The following is a 16775-nucleotide window of genomic DNA, read 5'->3' as shown; positions in this document are numbered from 1 at the left end:
CGTTTATTGCGTTTGGTTTGACATGTGGGCAACGGAAGTGTCGCGTGACACACTGTCGGGTCTTGGACACATCTGGTAATAAGTACTTTTTTTTCTCGTTTTATCCTAAAGCGGGGCAGTGTTAGTTGTTATTAACTCAATGTCCCCTGAGTATCTTGTAAAATTATAAATGGGCATCTGACTAACCGAGCCTGACCGGTACTTTAACTCGCTAACTTGACGGTAGCGGTGCCCGGCTGGGCTGGTGTAATGCCGTCCCAAGGGAAACAGGTTGTAGTAAGTTAACTGCATAACCGCATGGAAGACTACACTCTATACCACAAAAGTGTGAACAGAAGTCACAAACCCACACACAATTAAGCGAAAAATGTAATGTAAACAGGCACTACTACTGAAAACGAATCTGTAGTTTGTATTTGCTCCGTAGATTGCCTGGGAGCAGAATTGAGGTGATGTAACTGAATTTGAGCTAATTTCGATCTGTTACAGTTTCGGACCTACAATCTCAGTCTGCGGTGTTGTACGGTAGCATTTTACTGTGAAATGTGTTTGACGAGAGGTGGACGTTTACTACTCCCCGGCTTCTTGGCCAACAATAAGCGGCATGGAACAATAAAAGCGACAGCACTAAATATAGCTACGTTTTAAGTTAGCTATAAAGTTACACAACAGGCGTAAATCATTCTTACCTTAAACGACACCCAGCTACGTCGTTATTCGTCATGGGAAATAAACTGTGTCTTGTGTCGTCTAGTTCGACTTCTGAGTTTTGACAGATGAGAGTTTAACCGCCGCGCTTTTAATTTGAAGGGGAAACACTCAGGCGGAAGGGCGGATTCTGCTAGTTGCTTGTACCTCGACACAGAGGGAGGACATAGTGGATTCCGTTGGGAAGCTGTACATCATCGCCAGGCGGTTCTTCAGAGATATCTCTCTGTTGTGCATGTACGTTAACGGTGGCACCTCTGGGATGAATCCACCAAGGTATGTAGCTCGAAGGTTGGGTGGTGTTCGGGGGTGTTATGTAGTCAACTGGTAGGAAATAGCCAAAACTTGCGTCTTTCCTGACACTGCTCCCCTTCAGTTTGCCTGCCAAATTAGCTGGCTAGCCCGTTTTTTTTTGCCTTACAGATAGCATATGTTTGCTCAGTCACATACACCAGCTGCTGCAATATCTCACATAATTTACATTTCTCCTTTCCCCTTGCAGCTTCCACGGATCTAAATTAGCCAGGAAAATGAGCAGAACAAGAAGATAAGTGGCGGTGGTTGGCTTCCTGCTGGATTTTGCACAGGCTTTTTGTTTTTCCGTGGACATGCCTTGTCTATGGAGGAGAGCTGAGCGAAGCTAGCTGGCCGACAGTCCGGCTAGCGCAACATTTCCAGGGTTTTGGATGACTGTTTAGCTCAAGAGCTGATTTATTTTGGATCAGCGCTACCTCCCCTCCGTGGGTAAGGAGTCAGCATGGGGGAGCCCAACCTGAACGACTCCAATGTCAAGGTGGCTGTTCGTGTACGGCCCATGAACAGGAGAGGTAAGAGGGCTCCTGTCTGCTCAGATTTGGATTGTTACTGATGTACGGACTCAAAATGTGCAAGAAGACTGCATCTATAATCCAAATTTCAGGTTAACATGATAGATACATCGAGGCTATTACACACACAAACACACGTACACACGTGTACTGTATATAGACTGAATGGCAAATTATTATGAATAGAACAACAACACAACATTATTGGTGATACACTATCTCAGATTTAAATGTTACATAGGCTATTTCAGGGTAACTATGAACAAGCTGCATCTCACAGTAGCATAATCCACAGGAGACCGGCTTGATTTAAGTACTCCCTGTTTAATTTCCTTGGAATGGGTTGCCAGTCAGAAATCACCACCCTTTAGTGAAATGAACTGCTGCAGATTAAAAAAAGCTGTAGTCTGGCTGGCACATGGTTGTACAGTGCTGCTATACAGCTTCCCAAATGGCTGCCTGCCATCCAGTGAGATTTAAAGTCGAGTTGCTGTGTGAGACCTACCATCTAGAAACTCTAGAGTCTTTGTCTCTTTGGCTAGCTGATAAAGATGCCAGTAGCATCTTGATGTCATCTGTCCCAAATCTGCACGCATGCTCAAATGCTCCAGTCAGTTCAATTGCAAATTGTCAGTTCCACATACAGGAAGGCACGGATGACATTTCCTGGTCGATTGCAAAGTTGTGTTTTTGCCATGGGAGATCCATGTGTCCCATGAAAGGAGGAGGAGGAGAGCTGCCGAGGCAGAGTGGTTGACCAACAACTGGCAGAATAAATCACGTGTTCTCTCTCTCTCTCCACACTCTGAGCTGGAGAAGTCGGTCACAAGACCAAGGCAGTAGATCGCCACACTGTTCCCATAGGCAGGGATTTACCATGAGTTGTAGTGCAGAGCAACTCTGTAGTTGGGATGACATTTTTCAGTGATGGCTCTTGGCAAGGTTAGACATTTGTTGTGGACAAACAAAAATCCCATGTGCATCTGTGAACAACAACCATAAGTCAGTTGGATATTTTTGATTATCAACAACGTTGTTATGTGTATGGTGGAACAGAGAAGTAAAGGCTACAGATTAGCTCTGTCGGAATTCCGTCTCAGATCAGGTACATTTGGATTTATAGAGGTAGGGATTTACTGTAAATACATTTTTTTTTTTGGGAACATCATTTTCATTTCTAACAGTTTCTGTGTACCTGACACATCCCAGTATGGCCTTGTCCACTTCTTGAGCTTCCTGACCTGACAGGTACAGGTGATGGAAAACTGTCAGCCAAAATTATTTGACTGAAGCCATCATCTCCTTTTTTTTTTTTTTGGCAACCTTGACCCCTGTCTTTAAACTGTTAAGTTTTTAAACCACTAAAAAGCAACTTTCAAAGGTAGATGTAGCCAACTGTTTCTGCTGTGTGAAATGATTTGTTAAAAAAATCCAGTTTTCTTACATATAATGAGGTATTTTTATTTGTTGTATCATAAAGATAAGCAGGGGCACCATTGTGTTTGTTCACAGTAGTGTATACTTAGTTAATAGCCTGTATGTGTATGTAATTAATCCACCAAAGAATAATTTTGTTATTTTCTTCTCCTTGTTAAGTTTTTAAGAAAAGCAGCCTGCATTATTAACACCGGTACAGTATGTCTAGCATCACTGTTGCAAGATTTCAAACACGCAACACTTCATCTGTCAACACTGTAAACAAATGCCTGCATGTGTCTTCCCTTGCTCAGCAAGAAAATGCAATTATGATTTTGGTAAAAGGGAACAAGCAGGCAAATTGATGGCTTGCTGAAGGCAGTGGGAATGGGTTTGGAACCAGTAGTGCCACGTTTCCAGTGGTGCCTTTCTGATTTTCTTTCTTTCTGGTTTCCTTGTCTGAATAGGGCTTCTGTCCACATCTACCAGTGTTAATGTAAGACTTTTATGACATCAAATAACCACCCAAAAGCCATATCATCTCTGAGAAACAAAGAATTCTTCCATTACGTATCAGTACAGAAGAAGTGACACTAAAAAATCAAATCTTATCAGCCATTAGAAAAGCTGCTCCTCATGCTCTTTTCCAGATCCACATTATTTGGTATTTGGTCCTGTATGCATTCACACCTTTGAGCAGCTCAGTCCATTCACTGGTATTCTTCTGTCTGCTGCTGTCAGACAGTTGCTTCAGGACTCAGTAGCCGTAGTTGTGGGAGGGTTTAGGAGTACTCATTCACTTTCCTCACCCAGGCTCGTGATTCAGACCCACTGAAATAATAAGTGGGCTCCTCGAGGCCACTGTCCCTGTGTATCCCAGGTTGAGGAGGAGAGGTGGTGTAGCTGCCTAGCTGGACAAAGGCAGGAAGGGAGTGAGTCTGAATGAATATTTGCTAATGTTGCGTAATGCTCCATGTTCCCATGGTTGTGGCCTTCGAAGAACAGAGCAACCCCAGGCATAGCAACGGCAGCACTGTGGCCAATCAGCTTCCTGGCTAATGTCAGGATTGTTTTGCCAAAACCTCAGCACCGGTAGCCCAGGGCAGGACTGGAGAGAAGGCTAGTGGAAAGTAGGAGATGCTTTTGGAGCAAGGAGAGGCAGATAACAATGGGTATATTTATCCTTTCAACCACACCGCATCACACTTTCCCTTCTGCTGAGGAGGAAGCACAGCTGCACCCCTATGGGCATGTGGGTAATGTAGGCAGCAGCCGCAGAAGAAAGGGCAGAACAGAAAGTTTTCTCACTCAACCCCTCTATGTCTGTATCAGTCCCCCCTGTTTAGCTTTATCTTGTTCTTTCTCCCTCACTGTCTTTTTGTCACTCAGTCTCTGCTGGTGCACCCTGCTTTTTTAGCTTTGTAGTCTCCTACACACCTAAAGAATTGGTGGGTGATTCGGGTCCTGTGACCTTTGACACCAAGTTTCCATGGCCTTACCCCTGTGTTCCTGCCAGGAACAGCAGTGCTGAGGCTCTCTAAATAGACCCGCTAGTCTTAAATCCACAGTGTTCCCAGTTTGAACAGGCACAATTGGTCTTTCATCAGACATAGAACTGCTCAGGTTGCGATTCACTTTTGTATCCCAGGGAATGATCAGTGACAATCAGGCAAATGGTGGTAGATTATGACCGTGGCTGGTAAGTTACAAATGTCTACTCTAGCCAATCAGAAAAGGTAAAAAAAAACTTGTTAAGCCATTATGCACAGATAATATGGTCATTTGCATCGGAGGTTGTTAGGAAAACAAGACCATAATATTAATTAGGTATGTAAAAACAAACACACCCTGCTGACGACCTACATAGCAGTTGAGAACACTCTTGGTAGAAACACAGTGGGCAGGTATGGCCAGGTACTGTTTGGCTAGGATGCTAAGCTTCTTGCAACAGCATGCGTGCTTGCCAACAAATCAATAAGTCGTTGTGTGGTGAAATAAGGAAAGGTTCATTTCACATTGCTCTGTCTCCTATACACTGTAATCAAGCCAGGGTGGCGCACTGATTGTTAAGACTCTTTAACTGTTTCTTTATCAAGGAACAAAGGATACATGTTCAACTGCTGATCTGCTTCACTGTGATTAATCTATTATGCTGTATATGCACATCCTTGGTTCAGACTAGTCACGACTTGGTCAGAAAAACCAACTGAAGGAATAAATATTAAAAAATGACACAGCATAATATTGCTTTAGAGAGTTCTTGTAGAAGAAAGGAATTGAAACCACAGAATGTTTTTCCTGTCTTGACACATGCTCTTGCATGCTCGCTGCATAATGGAGAAAATTATTATTGAAAACCATCTGGGCCATGATTGTCTGTTAAAAATCAAGCAGTCTACATGTTAATACTGGGCCAAACAGTGGTGGTAAATATGGTGTTAAGATACCCAGCAAACCCTCGCAGTACAGGTTTAGCTTTGGAAAACTTGGAAAAAATAGTAGTTCATTCCAAAAGGAAATTGACCAGGATGGATGCTTGTTTACATGGGAGCCCTGAACCAGGTATTTCATTTGAAGGACACTATTTAGTATCAGTAGGTTTCTTCACTGCTTTAGTGTCCTTGAGCAAACACTGATTTGCAGCTAGAGGAGTGCTGTTCTAGCACTGACCTCTGACCTCCTTGTAAAAGGGGTCACAATAGAACAGGATATCCCTTCCAGGGGCAACACAGGGGGCAAAGATTCCTGAGTTCCATCCTTATCTTATCAACTAGGTTAAATGGCGAGAATTTGTCATTGAGTTTTATTGCCTGCTTTTACAAACAAGCTTCCTAATTATGGAGAAAATCATGTGCTTGACGTGACCTTTTCCTTTGTTATTGATGAAACTAATGTTCACATCTAGAGACCATTTTCATTGAAAACAAACAGTATGATCCTAATTGTGTTTATTCAATATTTTGTGGCCCATAACAAGACATTTTAATTTTGGCTTTTTACTAAAGTAATGAAGCATAATGGTGCAGTGTAATAAATTCCAGCAATTGGCCATTGAAAAAACACATGAAGTATTTCAGTAGCTGCGGCCCAAGCATTCTCCAGAAGCCACCAGTGAAATACTGGTAGTCTGCAGCTGGTGAAATTCTTTTTTTCTTTTTTTCTTTTTGTTTTATGCATGACCAGTTTTGCCATATCCTGGATGCCCAGGATGTGCTGGCAGCACGTAGCCTGTGTGTCGACAACCATCATTAGGTCTCATTGGCAAGACAGATGAATGGAGAGACTTACCAGCCTCATGAATTTCCAGTGCGGTCAATGTTGATATTTTCCAATGCTTGTGCTGGTTACTTTCAAAGCAAGGCTTCTTTTGGAAGGTTATGAGACTGATTCTGCTATGAAAACAAACATAATATGTAACACTTTATGCTTAGGAGCAAGGTCAGATATCTGTTTTGAAGTTGTTAAAAAGTAATCAGATAGTTATTAGTCAGATGTGTCTTTTTTGCATTTTTGTAGTAATGCATTGCTTGCATTTACAAGAAAAGTGTTATTTTTCTGATAGGACAGTGGAATTGTAGTAGGCAAAACTACAACCTTGATCAAGTAGCCTCAACATTATATGCTGACTTGTGCAGCCTATAGACATAAATACCTGCGTGGACAAAGCATTAGGACCACTCCTAATGCTGAGTTGGAAATAGCTATTTGGTGTACTGAAGGCCAAGTGTTGCATCATGACAAACAGGCCAGGGTCATTATAGGAGATCCTTCGTTTTTTGTGTGTGTGTGTGTGTGTGTGTGATTGTGATAAGGATTAATTGCCTGGACAAGTCCTGTTTTTTTTGGTTAGCCTAAAACTCACTCCCAAGGTAAAAGGTCATTTTTAGAGTCAGTGTTTCCCCATCTGCTCACACAATTGTTTGAACTTGATGTTGCAAAGGAAATGATTGTGCTATTAAGCTATTTAACTTCTACTCTACTGCTACTGACTACTACTGACTGTAAAAGTTTCTGTTTCAGTAAATTAACCTTTTCCACAGGACACTAAATATTTTGAGTCATTTTTCTAAACATCAGGTTGGCTGTTAAAAGGGTCAAAGTGGCTTGTTTGGCAGTTTTATTCCCACCATGGGAAGGATGTAGGGAAAACATCTGTGTAGCAGTGTGTAGCTGATGGTGGCGCTATAAATGTGATGACATGACACATTCTACCCTATTTCATGGAGAAGACATAGAGACATACAACATGACCTTGTGTAATAATGTAGAAACAATCACGAATACTAACTTAAGTGTGTTTGGGTGTGAGTTTTAGTGCTATGATTGTAAAACTGTGTGTTGTCTGATCCACAGAAAAGGAATTGAACACTAAATGTGTTGTGGAGATGGTGAAGAACCAGACGATCCTCCATCCTGCGGGAGCTAACCTTGGCAAAGCAGACTCAAGGTATGTGTGTGTGCGTGTGTGTGTGTGTGTGTGTGTGTGTGTGTGTGTGTGTGTGTGTGTGTGTGGGATGGGGGGTCAGGTGTGTAAGGTGAAAGTGACAAGTGCATGCAAGTGTTCTAAAATTAAAAAAATTAGGAAGTTAGAGATTGTAGTTGGTCCTGCTTATCAACACTCACAGCTCATGGAGGCCGCAAAGCTACTTTAAAACCCTTATCGTCCAAATTGCTGAAATTTGTCATCAAATCAATCATACTCCTTCTTTGAGTCGTAACTCTGTCATATTTGAACATACAGACATGATAGACATTTTTTTAAAATTAAGTATGGATGGAACTTTCCAAGAGTACGATTATCTTCACTGTCCATTGCAAATAAATATTCATCAATCTATTCAAAATCATAGAAATGATGCACCTAACCCCAGAACGTGCCTGAGAATGATCACGTTTTTAAGTTGAGAATCAGTTTTAAGTTCAGAATCAGAGTAATCCAGTCAGTTGCCTGTTCATCTGTTGGTGCGCTGTAAACGAGGACCCCTATTGGCTGATTAGCATACATTTAATGGTGCCAGTTTGCCAAAATGCGAATGTATGGGTTTGTTTGGAGGCGCAGTTGACTCAATTTTATCTGAGAGGGGGTCCACACTGTTAGACTGAAAAAACCCTTATCTAAACTACAGTAACTACTCTGTAGCCTCTTATGAGCTATCACAAGCCACTTTGTATTGCCGATCACACAGACAGTAAGATTCTAGATTTTCAGCTGTGGCTTCTGAAAAAGCTTGTCTCTGATTTGTTTGGAATGTTCCTTTGTCGTCATATGATGTAGTTTCTGGCAGGATGCTGTCTAACCAGCTGTTGGGCCTCCTAGAGACAGGTGTATTTAAACTCAAATCACTCGTCACTTCTTTCCCTCTCTTGGCTTTTACTCTGTTACTATCCCGTTAATCAGCTGCTGTGTATAGGTAACGCTGAATCGTGCTTGGAGTCTTGAGTCTCTCAATCCCTGCACAGAAGGAGGTAGCATTGGGCAGAACAGGAATGTGTGTGAGCATGTACTCCGTATGTGTGTTGTTAGATCTGTGTCTGAATGGAATTGTTTCTAGAGTGAGCACACCCATCAAACTGCTGGAAACATAATGCTGGGGCGACAAACTGTGAAGTTAATCACCTCGTCTTTAATGAAAAAGCTCTTATGATTAGGTTTTTTTTGTTGTGGTTAAAACCAGCCAGTAGGCCATGCTCGACTACCCACCCACCATCTTGGAGGAAACCAGCTGTGTCGGAAGAAAGATCTCCTTGTGACTGGTGGAGCTGACTGCAGATCAGAAGTAGTGAATAACGTTGGCTTCAGGCTGAGGTTAAGGAGCAGACAACAACAACAACAACAGCAGCAGCAGCAGAGGCAGCATGTGTTTCTGTGTCTGTGCCTGGAAGAAAGACAGCAGCAGTGAGACACAAGCAGACAGAGACAATTATACATGAACAGACAGACTCCACTCTGCTCCTCTCTTCACTCACTCAGTCGGGTCATAACTCCCCACCGCCTGGCTTCCTCCCTTTTTCTCAGCTCTTCCGTTTCCGTGGTAACACAGGGGGAGGTTAACTTTGGGTCGCTGTCAGTGACCATGAAGCCCCTTCCTTGAGAGAGGAGACGATAGAAGAGGGGAAAAAACCCTAATTTACTCGAGCATCTGTCGACCATAAACTTTTCCCGGTGACTTTTATGGAGGACTGAACAAGAGCAGAGCTGTAGTTTCTCTCTCTGTGTGTCAGTGACAAAGGAGTGAGGAAGCAGCAGGAGGATGGGCTGACTGACTGCTGCACTCAGCATGCAGACGCTATTTTCATTTTGTTTACGTTTACATAGTGTACATTGGAGGATTATCTTTTACTCAGCATTTCACTTGGTTGTTAACAGTTGAAAAGATTGTAGTGGGTGCACAGAGGAAATACACTTTAAAGTTAGGATGTTGCAGGTGCAGGTTGTTTTATTTAAGCTAACTGAGTTACCAGGATGCCCTTAGTTCAAAACTAGGAAGACATATCTGCAGAAGATATGACATACGTAAAAACGTAAAAAAGACAATGCAGCTTCCTGGATAAATCCAAACTCTGTCTATACTATGGCTTATCTGCAAGAACTAACAACAGAAGAGAGAAGATCACCACATTAAACTGATTGGCACAATGTGTTTCAAGGATTTTCGGGTTGTTAAACCAACTAAACTGACCAGACTTCCCATGAAATGATTGGATGTGAAAGAGAGGTAATCTTATGTAAGCACCAAGACAGCAGTCTATTCCTGAATACAGCATTCTCCTAACAGAAAACTTATTCATATGCAATATACAACACTTACAAGGAACAACAAGGATGGGAGAGAATACTGTTGGATTTAGATTTAAGTCCCGGACAGTAGTATGTCCACAATATTACCCCTGTTACGTTGCCTTTACCTCGTATTCCCTACTGTTATAAATGCACTTAAAATCTTTTGTATTTATTGGACTCCACTGCATCTTTAAGTGATATTAATTTCCTAGATGACCAATAACCTAGAGCTGCATCCTGTCCCCTCTGACCCATTAGTCTCCATTCCATGCTGTATTATCACTTTCATTTGCTTGCAGGTTTTTACACTGATCTTTATGCTTCTGTAAATGGTTCTGTAAATGGTTATTTACTTCCACCCTTGGTAATAAAATCTGAACACGTTTTAATGTTAACAAAGATATAAAAGCAATTATCTGGTTAGCATTAAACAACTACAGAGCTGCACTGCAGGTTTTGACAGTGTGAAAATCCAGTGTGGAACAGAGGCTAGTCTGAAAATTGGGCAGGCCAATGACTCTATACCGATGTACTGCACTTATATAGTGCTTTTCTAGTCTTATCTACCACTCGCTTTACAGAACTGCCACATTCAACCATTCACACACACCTTCGTACAGCGCTCTTTTTTTTCTATACATACTGCGCTTTCTACACACACTCACACAATTTTGGGGTGCCCAAGGACACTTCGATATGTGGACTGGAGGAGCTGGGGATCGAACCACCAACCTTCCGGTTAGTGGACAACCCACTCTAACTCCTCAGCCACAGCCACCCCTAAAGATGAGCTCTAGGAAGGATGTCCAGGGTCAGAAGTCATGTGACCCTACCCTAAAGAGAGGGAGCAAATATTCCTGGACATGTACAGAGAGGTGACAGGAAAAAAGAAATAGTACAAGTGATGTGATATGGAGAAAGACAGGTGTGTATTCTCAGTTGAGGACAGAGTAAAATAATCAACTCTGTTGTCTCAACTCCAGTCTGTTGGGATAAATTTAAACTTTTCTGTTCATCATGTGCTTTGGAACCTTTACCTGTTTCATGTATATTCACCCTCTAGTCCTTTTAAACTCTGAGGTCAAACATAAATCTTTCAAAAATGTCTGCACTGGTGTTTTTGCGGAGGTTGTTCCCGAAGCTTAAGGATTAGTTCTGTTTAAATATAAACGAAGGATTTTCTCCCTGTCTTAGGCTGTCAAAAACAGCTTTCCATCAAAGTAAATGATAAAAACCATTTGTGTTAATCTGATATCTACTCACTAAATGGTTCACAGCAGCTGAGAAGTAGAACTTCCATTTGTAAAAGTTCACTGTCTCTGCTGTACAGCTTACTCCCGGTTTGTAAGTGCATTTAGAAAAACTGAGTTATTGCTAGATTATGACCCTGGCAGAATGCCCTACAGCTAATGCATTAGCACTGATTTGATTTTTGTTTTTTGGGGGGTTTTTTTTGTTTTTTTTGTTTTTTTTACATACAGTCCCCATTTATTTCAAATAGAAGCCATGGCCACTTTCCCCCCCTCCTCCTTTTTGTGTTCCTACAGGGAAAGTAAGGCTGAGGAATTATCCACAGACGGCAAATGATGGTATTTACCTGTTGAGGACTAATTGTACAAACATAGCTCAGTGTATACCAGTGTTTGCTTGGTGGATTACGGTCCCATATTCAAGGTATAACTCGGTATCCTAATACTCTGTATATTGAGTGTATATACTGTATGCTTTAGGTTGTGTTGTGTGTAGGATTGACCGTCTTATTTACACTGTCATGGGAGAGAAAATTCCACCTATAACACTGAGCCTCACACACAGTAGCACTTTGCCACAGTGTGTGTTGACGTAGTCATTTTCTCTCTATCACAGGCCTAAGCTGAAAGAAAAGAATTAATCAGTGAATTTTAATTATTTGTTTATTAGAATTAAATTCTTTGATTGTTTATATGTTATCTATCAAAACAAAAAGTTCCTTCCACAAGCCTATAAAGCGATGAAGTGTTTCTAAGAGAGTTTTGTGTCAAACAATTTTCATTTTTCTACAAACTAATTCAGTTAAACTTTAAGTGACATACCTTTTTCAACTCAGGACTGAAGTGACATTCTGGGCTTTACCTGATCAAAACATCCCCAGACTATTTTTGTAGTTGGATTCTCCACCAAGAATAATTTCGTTTTTTATTTTTTTCATTCCTCAGTTGTCAGTTATGTGTTCTGCTTGTGGGTCTGATTCAGTTTTTCCGCCAGCCGCGCACACTGGGCAGGCCAGATTTAAGTTCCTCATGCTGCCACCCTCAGTGACTCACTGCAGTGTTGACATTAATCTTAAGTACTGCTTATAGAGGATTGTCAAGGAAACATTAATGCTAATGCTCTGTATGCTCTCTCACAGCCAAAGTTTACATAATTTTCTTGCCGTCTGTTACTGGACTTTTACATTACATCTTACATACATTTTATTTGGTGTCCTATCTGCCGTCACACTTGCCCTGCCTGAATCACTTTGTAACCTCTAGGGATATCCTAACCTCCAGAGTTAGAACTGCAAGGCTAGGGCACTCTGTACTACTCTGTCTGATAAGCAGACAGCTAACCTCCCTGCAGCTGTGTGGTCAGACACTACAGTTTGCATGGTGACCTGAGGCTGTTTGCATTGGACTGGTGAAGCTGGATGTTGACATACTCTGACAACAATCTGTCTCCTGTCAGATGTCAGTGAAGCAAACACAAGCGACTTGGTTTCCAAGACGATACACAAAAGAGACTGTGTAGCCCTGTATCTAGGAATGATGTTGGACATTTTTTCTGTGTGGGTATCAGTATGTGTGTGATGGTGTATGTGTAGTGTAATTGTGCTCGCTAATATCTGATTCTAGAAGTGAAGGATCTACAGTATATTTGTTAATGTAGAAAGGTGGTATTTAAATGCAGATTGAGGTCAAGTGCTTTAACAGTCCAGCCTGAACCAACCATGTGAGGGTGGGAGCTCCTAACAGTCCATTAACATAATGACAGGGTTAAACATTAAGGAAATTGAGTGTCCATTAGCCACACTGGCTCATTTTCTCCTGAAGTTACCTGCTTTGAATTGATGTGGGTTGACTTGGTCTGGCTCAGGTAGTACTTTGGATGGTTAATGATGCTGAAATCTGAATTTATAAAATTATAAAAGTATAGCAAAAATTTTGCAGCGCATCCTTTAGCATACTATTTTGAGCTTGATCATTTTCAGGTTTTATTATCAAGTGATATTTCATATAAATATGCTAGCCATTCAGTTTTGAAGTTGAGCACTTTATTATTATTATTACTATTATTATTTTACACATGTAGCTGGATGATTTTATGCTTAATAGATTACACTTTGACACCAGTGGGTAATGAAAAATAAAAGAAGTAAAATAGCACACTGTACTACTCAGTTGCATTGTATCAGGAATTTGCACTTCACAATGTCTTTATGCCTTAAGACTAGGTTGAATTTGACAGTGTTGGTATCCATTTTAGGAACACTGGAAAATTGTTTTGATATCAGAAAAGAATCCAGTTTGAGTTTCAGCTCTTTCCATAGATGTTCAGTTGGGTTATACCAGAACATAGCAAGCCACTTTAAACCGGTCCAATGTTTTCTTCTCATCCATTCTTGGCTGCTTTGAAAGTGTATGTTTTGGGTCATTATCCTCTTGGAGGAAGCATGACCTGCAACTGAGACAAAGCTCTCTGACACAGGGCAGTATGTTTCACTCCAGAACATCTGTATAATCTTCTGATTTGACCCTTGAATCTGACGCTGTGCCGGACCCTGTCCCGGACCCTGTGCCAGACACAACCCAACACAACTGAGCCTCCTCCATGTTTCAAATTGGGGGTGGTATTCTTTTCTTTGAAAGCTTGATTTTTTTTCTTCTGTGAGCATAAAGCTGATGTGACAAACCAAAGCTGTAATTTTGTTTCATCTTTCCAAAGGACATTTACTTAGAAGCATTGTGGTTTGTCAGCATGTGTTTCGGCAAACTGCATTCAAGTGTTTTTATGTTTCTCTTTCAAAAGTGGGGTCTTCAAGGGTCTCCCTCAATGGAGCCCAATTTCATTTGGAAAGCATCATCATACGGTGTGACCAGAAACTTTTGTAACTTGATCATGGTGTTGAAGTCCTGGCGTCCTGTACCGCTGTCAACGAATATTCTAAATTTGATTATATAATCGAATTGTAAAACAAAAAAAGCAGCATACAGACAGGCAGACAGCACTACCGCGGCTGTCTGCCTTGCGAGTTGGGCCTGGGCCGATGCACTGAATGCACTGCATGATGGACACGAGTCACACGTTACATTCATTGCAGGTCATGAAATGTAGGTCAAGCTGAAACGAGCAAATAATTCAACAACAACCATGCGGTAATGATGGCAGTGAGTTCACAATCCAACTTGGCTGCAGAGAGAGTGATTTGCACTCCGAGCGATCTAAAAAGCTCTATTCGGAAATACTTGGAATTTTGGTCAGTAGACGGTAAAATTGTGGAACCTGGAGATAAAGTTGTATGCAAGCTATGTAAGCTGCACTAAGCCTACCATTCCAGCACTAGCAACCTGAGGGCACATCTCAAAAAAATGCACCCAAGTAGTTATGTCTCTCGTTGAATTGGTTTGCCCTCTTATAGACATAATGCACAGACACAGATATTCAAATGGTTCGAACCTATGTGTTTGTTTGTTTTTTTATACGGAAGAATGTAATTTTTGGCCAATTTTGACAATACCAGTGTCCTTGAAGTTTTCCTTTGTTCTTATTCCACCATCCGAACTATTCAATTTTTCCCCTGGAGGGAGGTTGGCTACATTCCCATGGACCTTAACGTTATTAATAATATTAGCAACTGTGGTAACAGGAACATCAAGCTGCTTGGAGATGGTCTTACTATGACCGTGCTTGGCAGTTATTTAATTCTTATTTCCTCAGAAAACTCTCTTCTTTTATTTCTCTTGTCCATGTACAGTGTGGTGCACACACTGATACCAAACAGCACAATGAGGGTTTTTCTCCATTTAAATAGGCTGAATGACAAGATTTAAGATGTGATACTAATTGAAGCCAATAGCCTGTTTGAAATATCACAAGAACCCTATTTATATCACTACTTCTGAGGGGTGCCAATAATTTTGTCCATGCCATTTTAGAAGACCTTTAAAGAATAAGCAAAAATTCAGCTTCACAGCATGAAGGTATGCATGACAAAAGAGCTTTTAATTTCAACACTTTACAGAGAGAATTGTGCATTGTTTCAATAAGGTGTAAGGGTACCAACACTCTTGGCCACTTATGTAGATGCAAGTAAAAATAACCGCTCGCCAGAGCAAAGTTCTGCAGTATGAATAAAACCAGCCTTGGACTGGGTAGCGTAACTTGGCCTCCTCTACATGATATCTATGGCATTTGAATTTTATTCATTTCAACATAAGTGGGCTTTTTGTCCTGTCCTGGTCTTCGATTTTCACTATATTTGTGAAATGATACAGCAATTGCAGAATGATATGTATAGTGCACTTTATTTAGACCGGAAATTTATTTAGATCAGTTTTTATCTGTAGGAGTATATGCATATACCATCTACTCAATATCTGTCATTTTAACTGTAGTGCAGACCGATTGTCATATTCCATGTTAGTCAGCGTGTGCTGAATTCAAGTATTAGCCTGTTACATGTGGTGTTGTCCTGTGCCATCAGTATGTTTCAGCTTAACATTCCAGTCTCCGGCACAACCTCTTTCCTCCATAACCCCCCCTGGCTACCTTCAGCCTCCTTTCTATCCTATTCCTCATTCCTCCCTACACGGCCGTGAATGGTACAATCCCAGAGAAGAAAAAAAAGAATGCAAGAACAGTAGAGAAAGAGAGAGGAGGGGGAAGCAGCCATGCATTAAGTTATTTTTTAAATGACGATGATCAGAGCAGAGGAGCAGGCCGAAGGGAGGGGGGACGGATAGAAGTGTGCAAGACCCGAGGGAGGCGGGTTCACAGCTCTCCTGACTGCCTCACTTTCCCTTGTCATTGGTCAGGGGGGCCCCTAGCTTCGTAAATGGGCATTTGAGCGCGAGACATGGGTGACTCTTCTCGCCTGTAGCCTTTAAAACAACCATGACAGCTGTCATCACTACATACGTCAAAACCTGCCATGCTGATTTCGCTAAGATATGACTCTGGGTAGATAGTAGGCATGTATGATGCCCTAAAGCCCCTGAGGGAATCAGGGAAACAAAAATATCTAGAAATCAGGAATTCAGAAAACAATTTAATATCAGAGAGCCTTTTAAATGGAAACATGTAAGATTTTACTCCAGACAACATGAAGAGCTTTTCTTTGTATATTTAGAGAAAAAGATGCCTTTGAACACAGTTTTTACTAGCGTTTAGATGGTGAAACCCCCTCTCAATCACATTTCAGATATCCTCACTGACTGTTGGTGGTCTTGTGGACTTCAAACCAGGGCTATGAAGAAATGTCAGCGCTTTGTAGAGGAGGTCTTAACTATACTCTGGCTTGAAGAGTCACTGGAATCAGTTAGGCTGCAGATAAGGATTACTCTGCATGTATTTACTCTGCTCAATGCAGCACATCAGCAGTGGAACATCAGTGAAATATGAAGTGTTACAGATGATGGCTGGTTTGCACAAGAACTGCAGCTTTGGTGGTTTATAAAAAATGTGCATGGGTAAAAGAAAACAGGTGTGTGTGTGTGTGTGTGTGTGTGTGTGTGTGTGTGTGTGTGTGTGTGTGTGTGTGTGTGTGTGTGTGTGTGTGTGTGTGTGTGTGTGTGTGTGTGTGTGTGTGTGTGTGAGAGAACCACTAGCCGTCTCTTGCCTCTGGCTTCATCATCTGACTTTACGCAGCTCTCTGACTGATAGCTGCCCTCACCGCGTGGGCGGAGCCAGGAATGCACAGATGGAGGAGGAAGAAGAAGAGGGGTTTCCAGTAGTGGTGAAGAAGAAAGAGGGCAGACAAGGGCTTAACTTTTTATCCTTTGGAGAAAATGTTTTTCTAGAAATGA

General features: G+C 41.5%; 1 protein-coding gene across 3 annotated transcripts in view; it reads left to right on the top strand.

Annotated features, from left to right (window-relative positions):
• kif13ba (kinesin family member 13Ba) overlaps nt 1–16775 on the top strand; it is a 46914-nt gene continuing 30139 nt past the window's right edge. For 2 of the 3 annotated variants that reach the window (XM_040119496.1, XM_040119328.1), the window contains exons 1-4: nt 1–75; nt 811–984; nt 1211–1535; nt 7305–7398. In XM_040119496.1, coding sequence (XP_039975430.1) covers nt 1466–1535; nt 7305–7398 — 164 coding nt within the window. In that variant the 5' untranslated portion in view covers nt 1–75; nt 811–984; nt 1211–1465. The remainder of the gene's footprint in view (nt 76–810; nt 985–1210; nt 1536–7304; nt 7399–16775) is intronic. The other variant, XM_040119412.1, reaches the window with a different exon arrangement.

Source organism: Xiphias gladius, chromosome 1 (genome assembly GCF_016859285.1).
Source record: "Xiphias gladius isolate SHS-SW01 ecotype Sanya breed wild chromosome 1, ASM1685928v1, whole genome shotgun sequence".
NCBI classification, from domain to species: Eukaryota; Metazoa; Chordata; class Actinopteri; order Istiophoriformes; family Xiphiidae; genus Xiphias; species Xiphias gladius.
The sequence above is the reverse complement of the archived record's forward strand: the minus strand, read 5'-3'. Positions and strand labels throughout refer to the sequence as shown.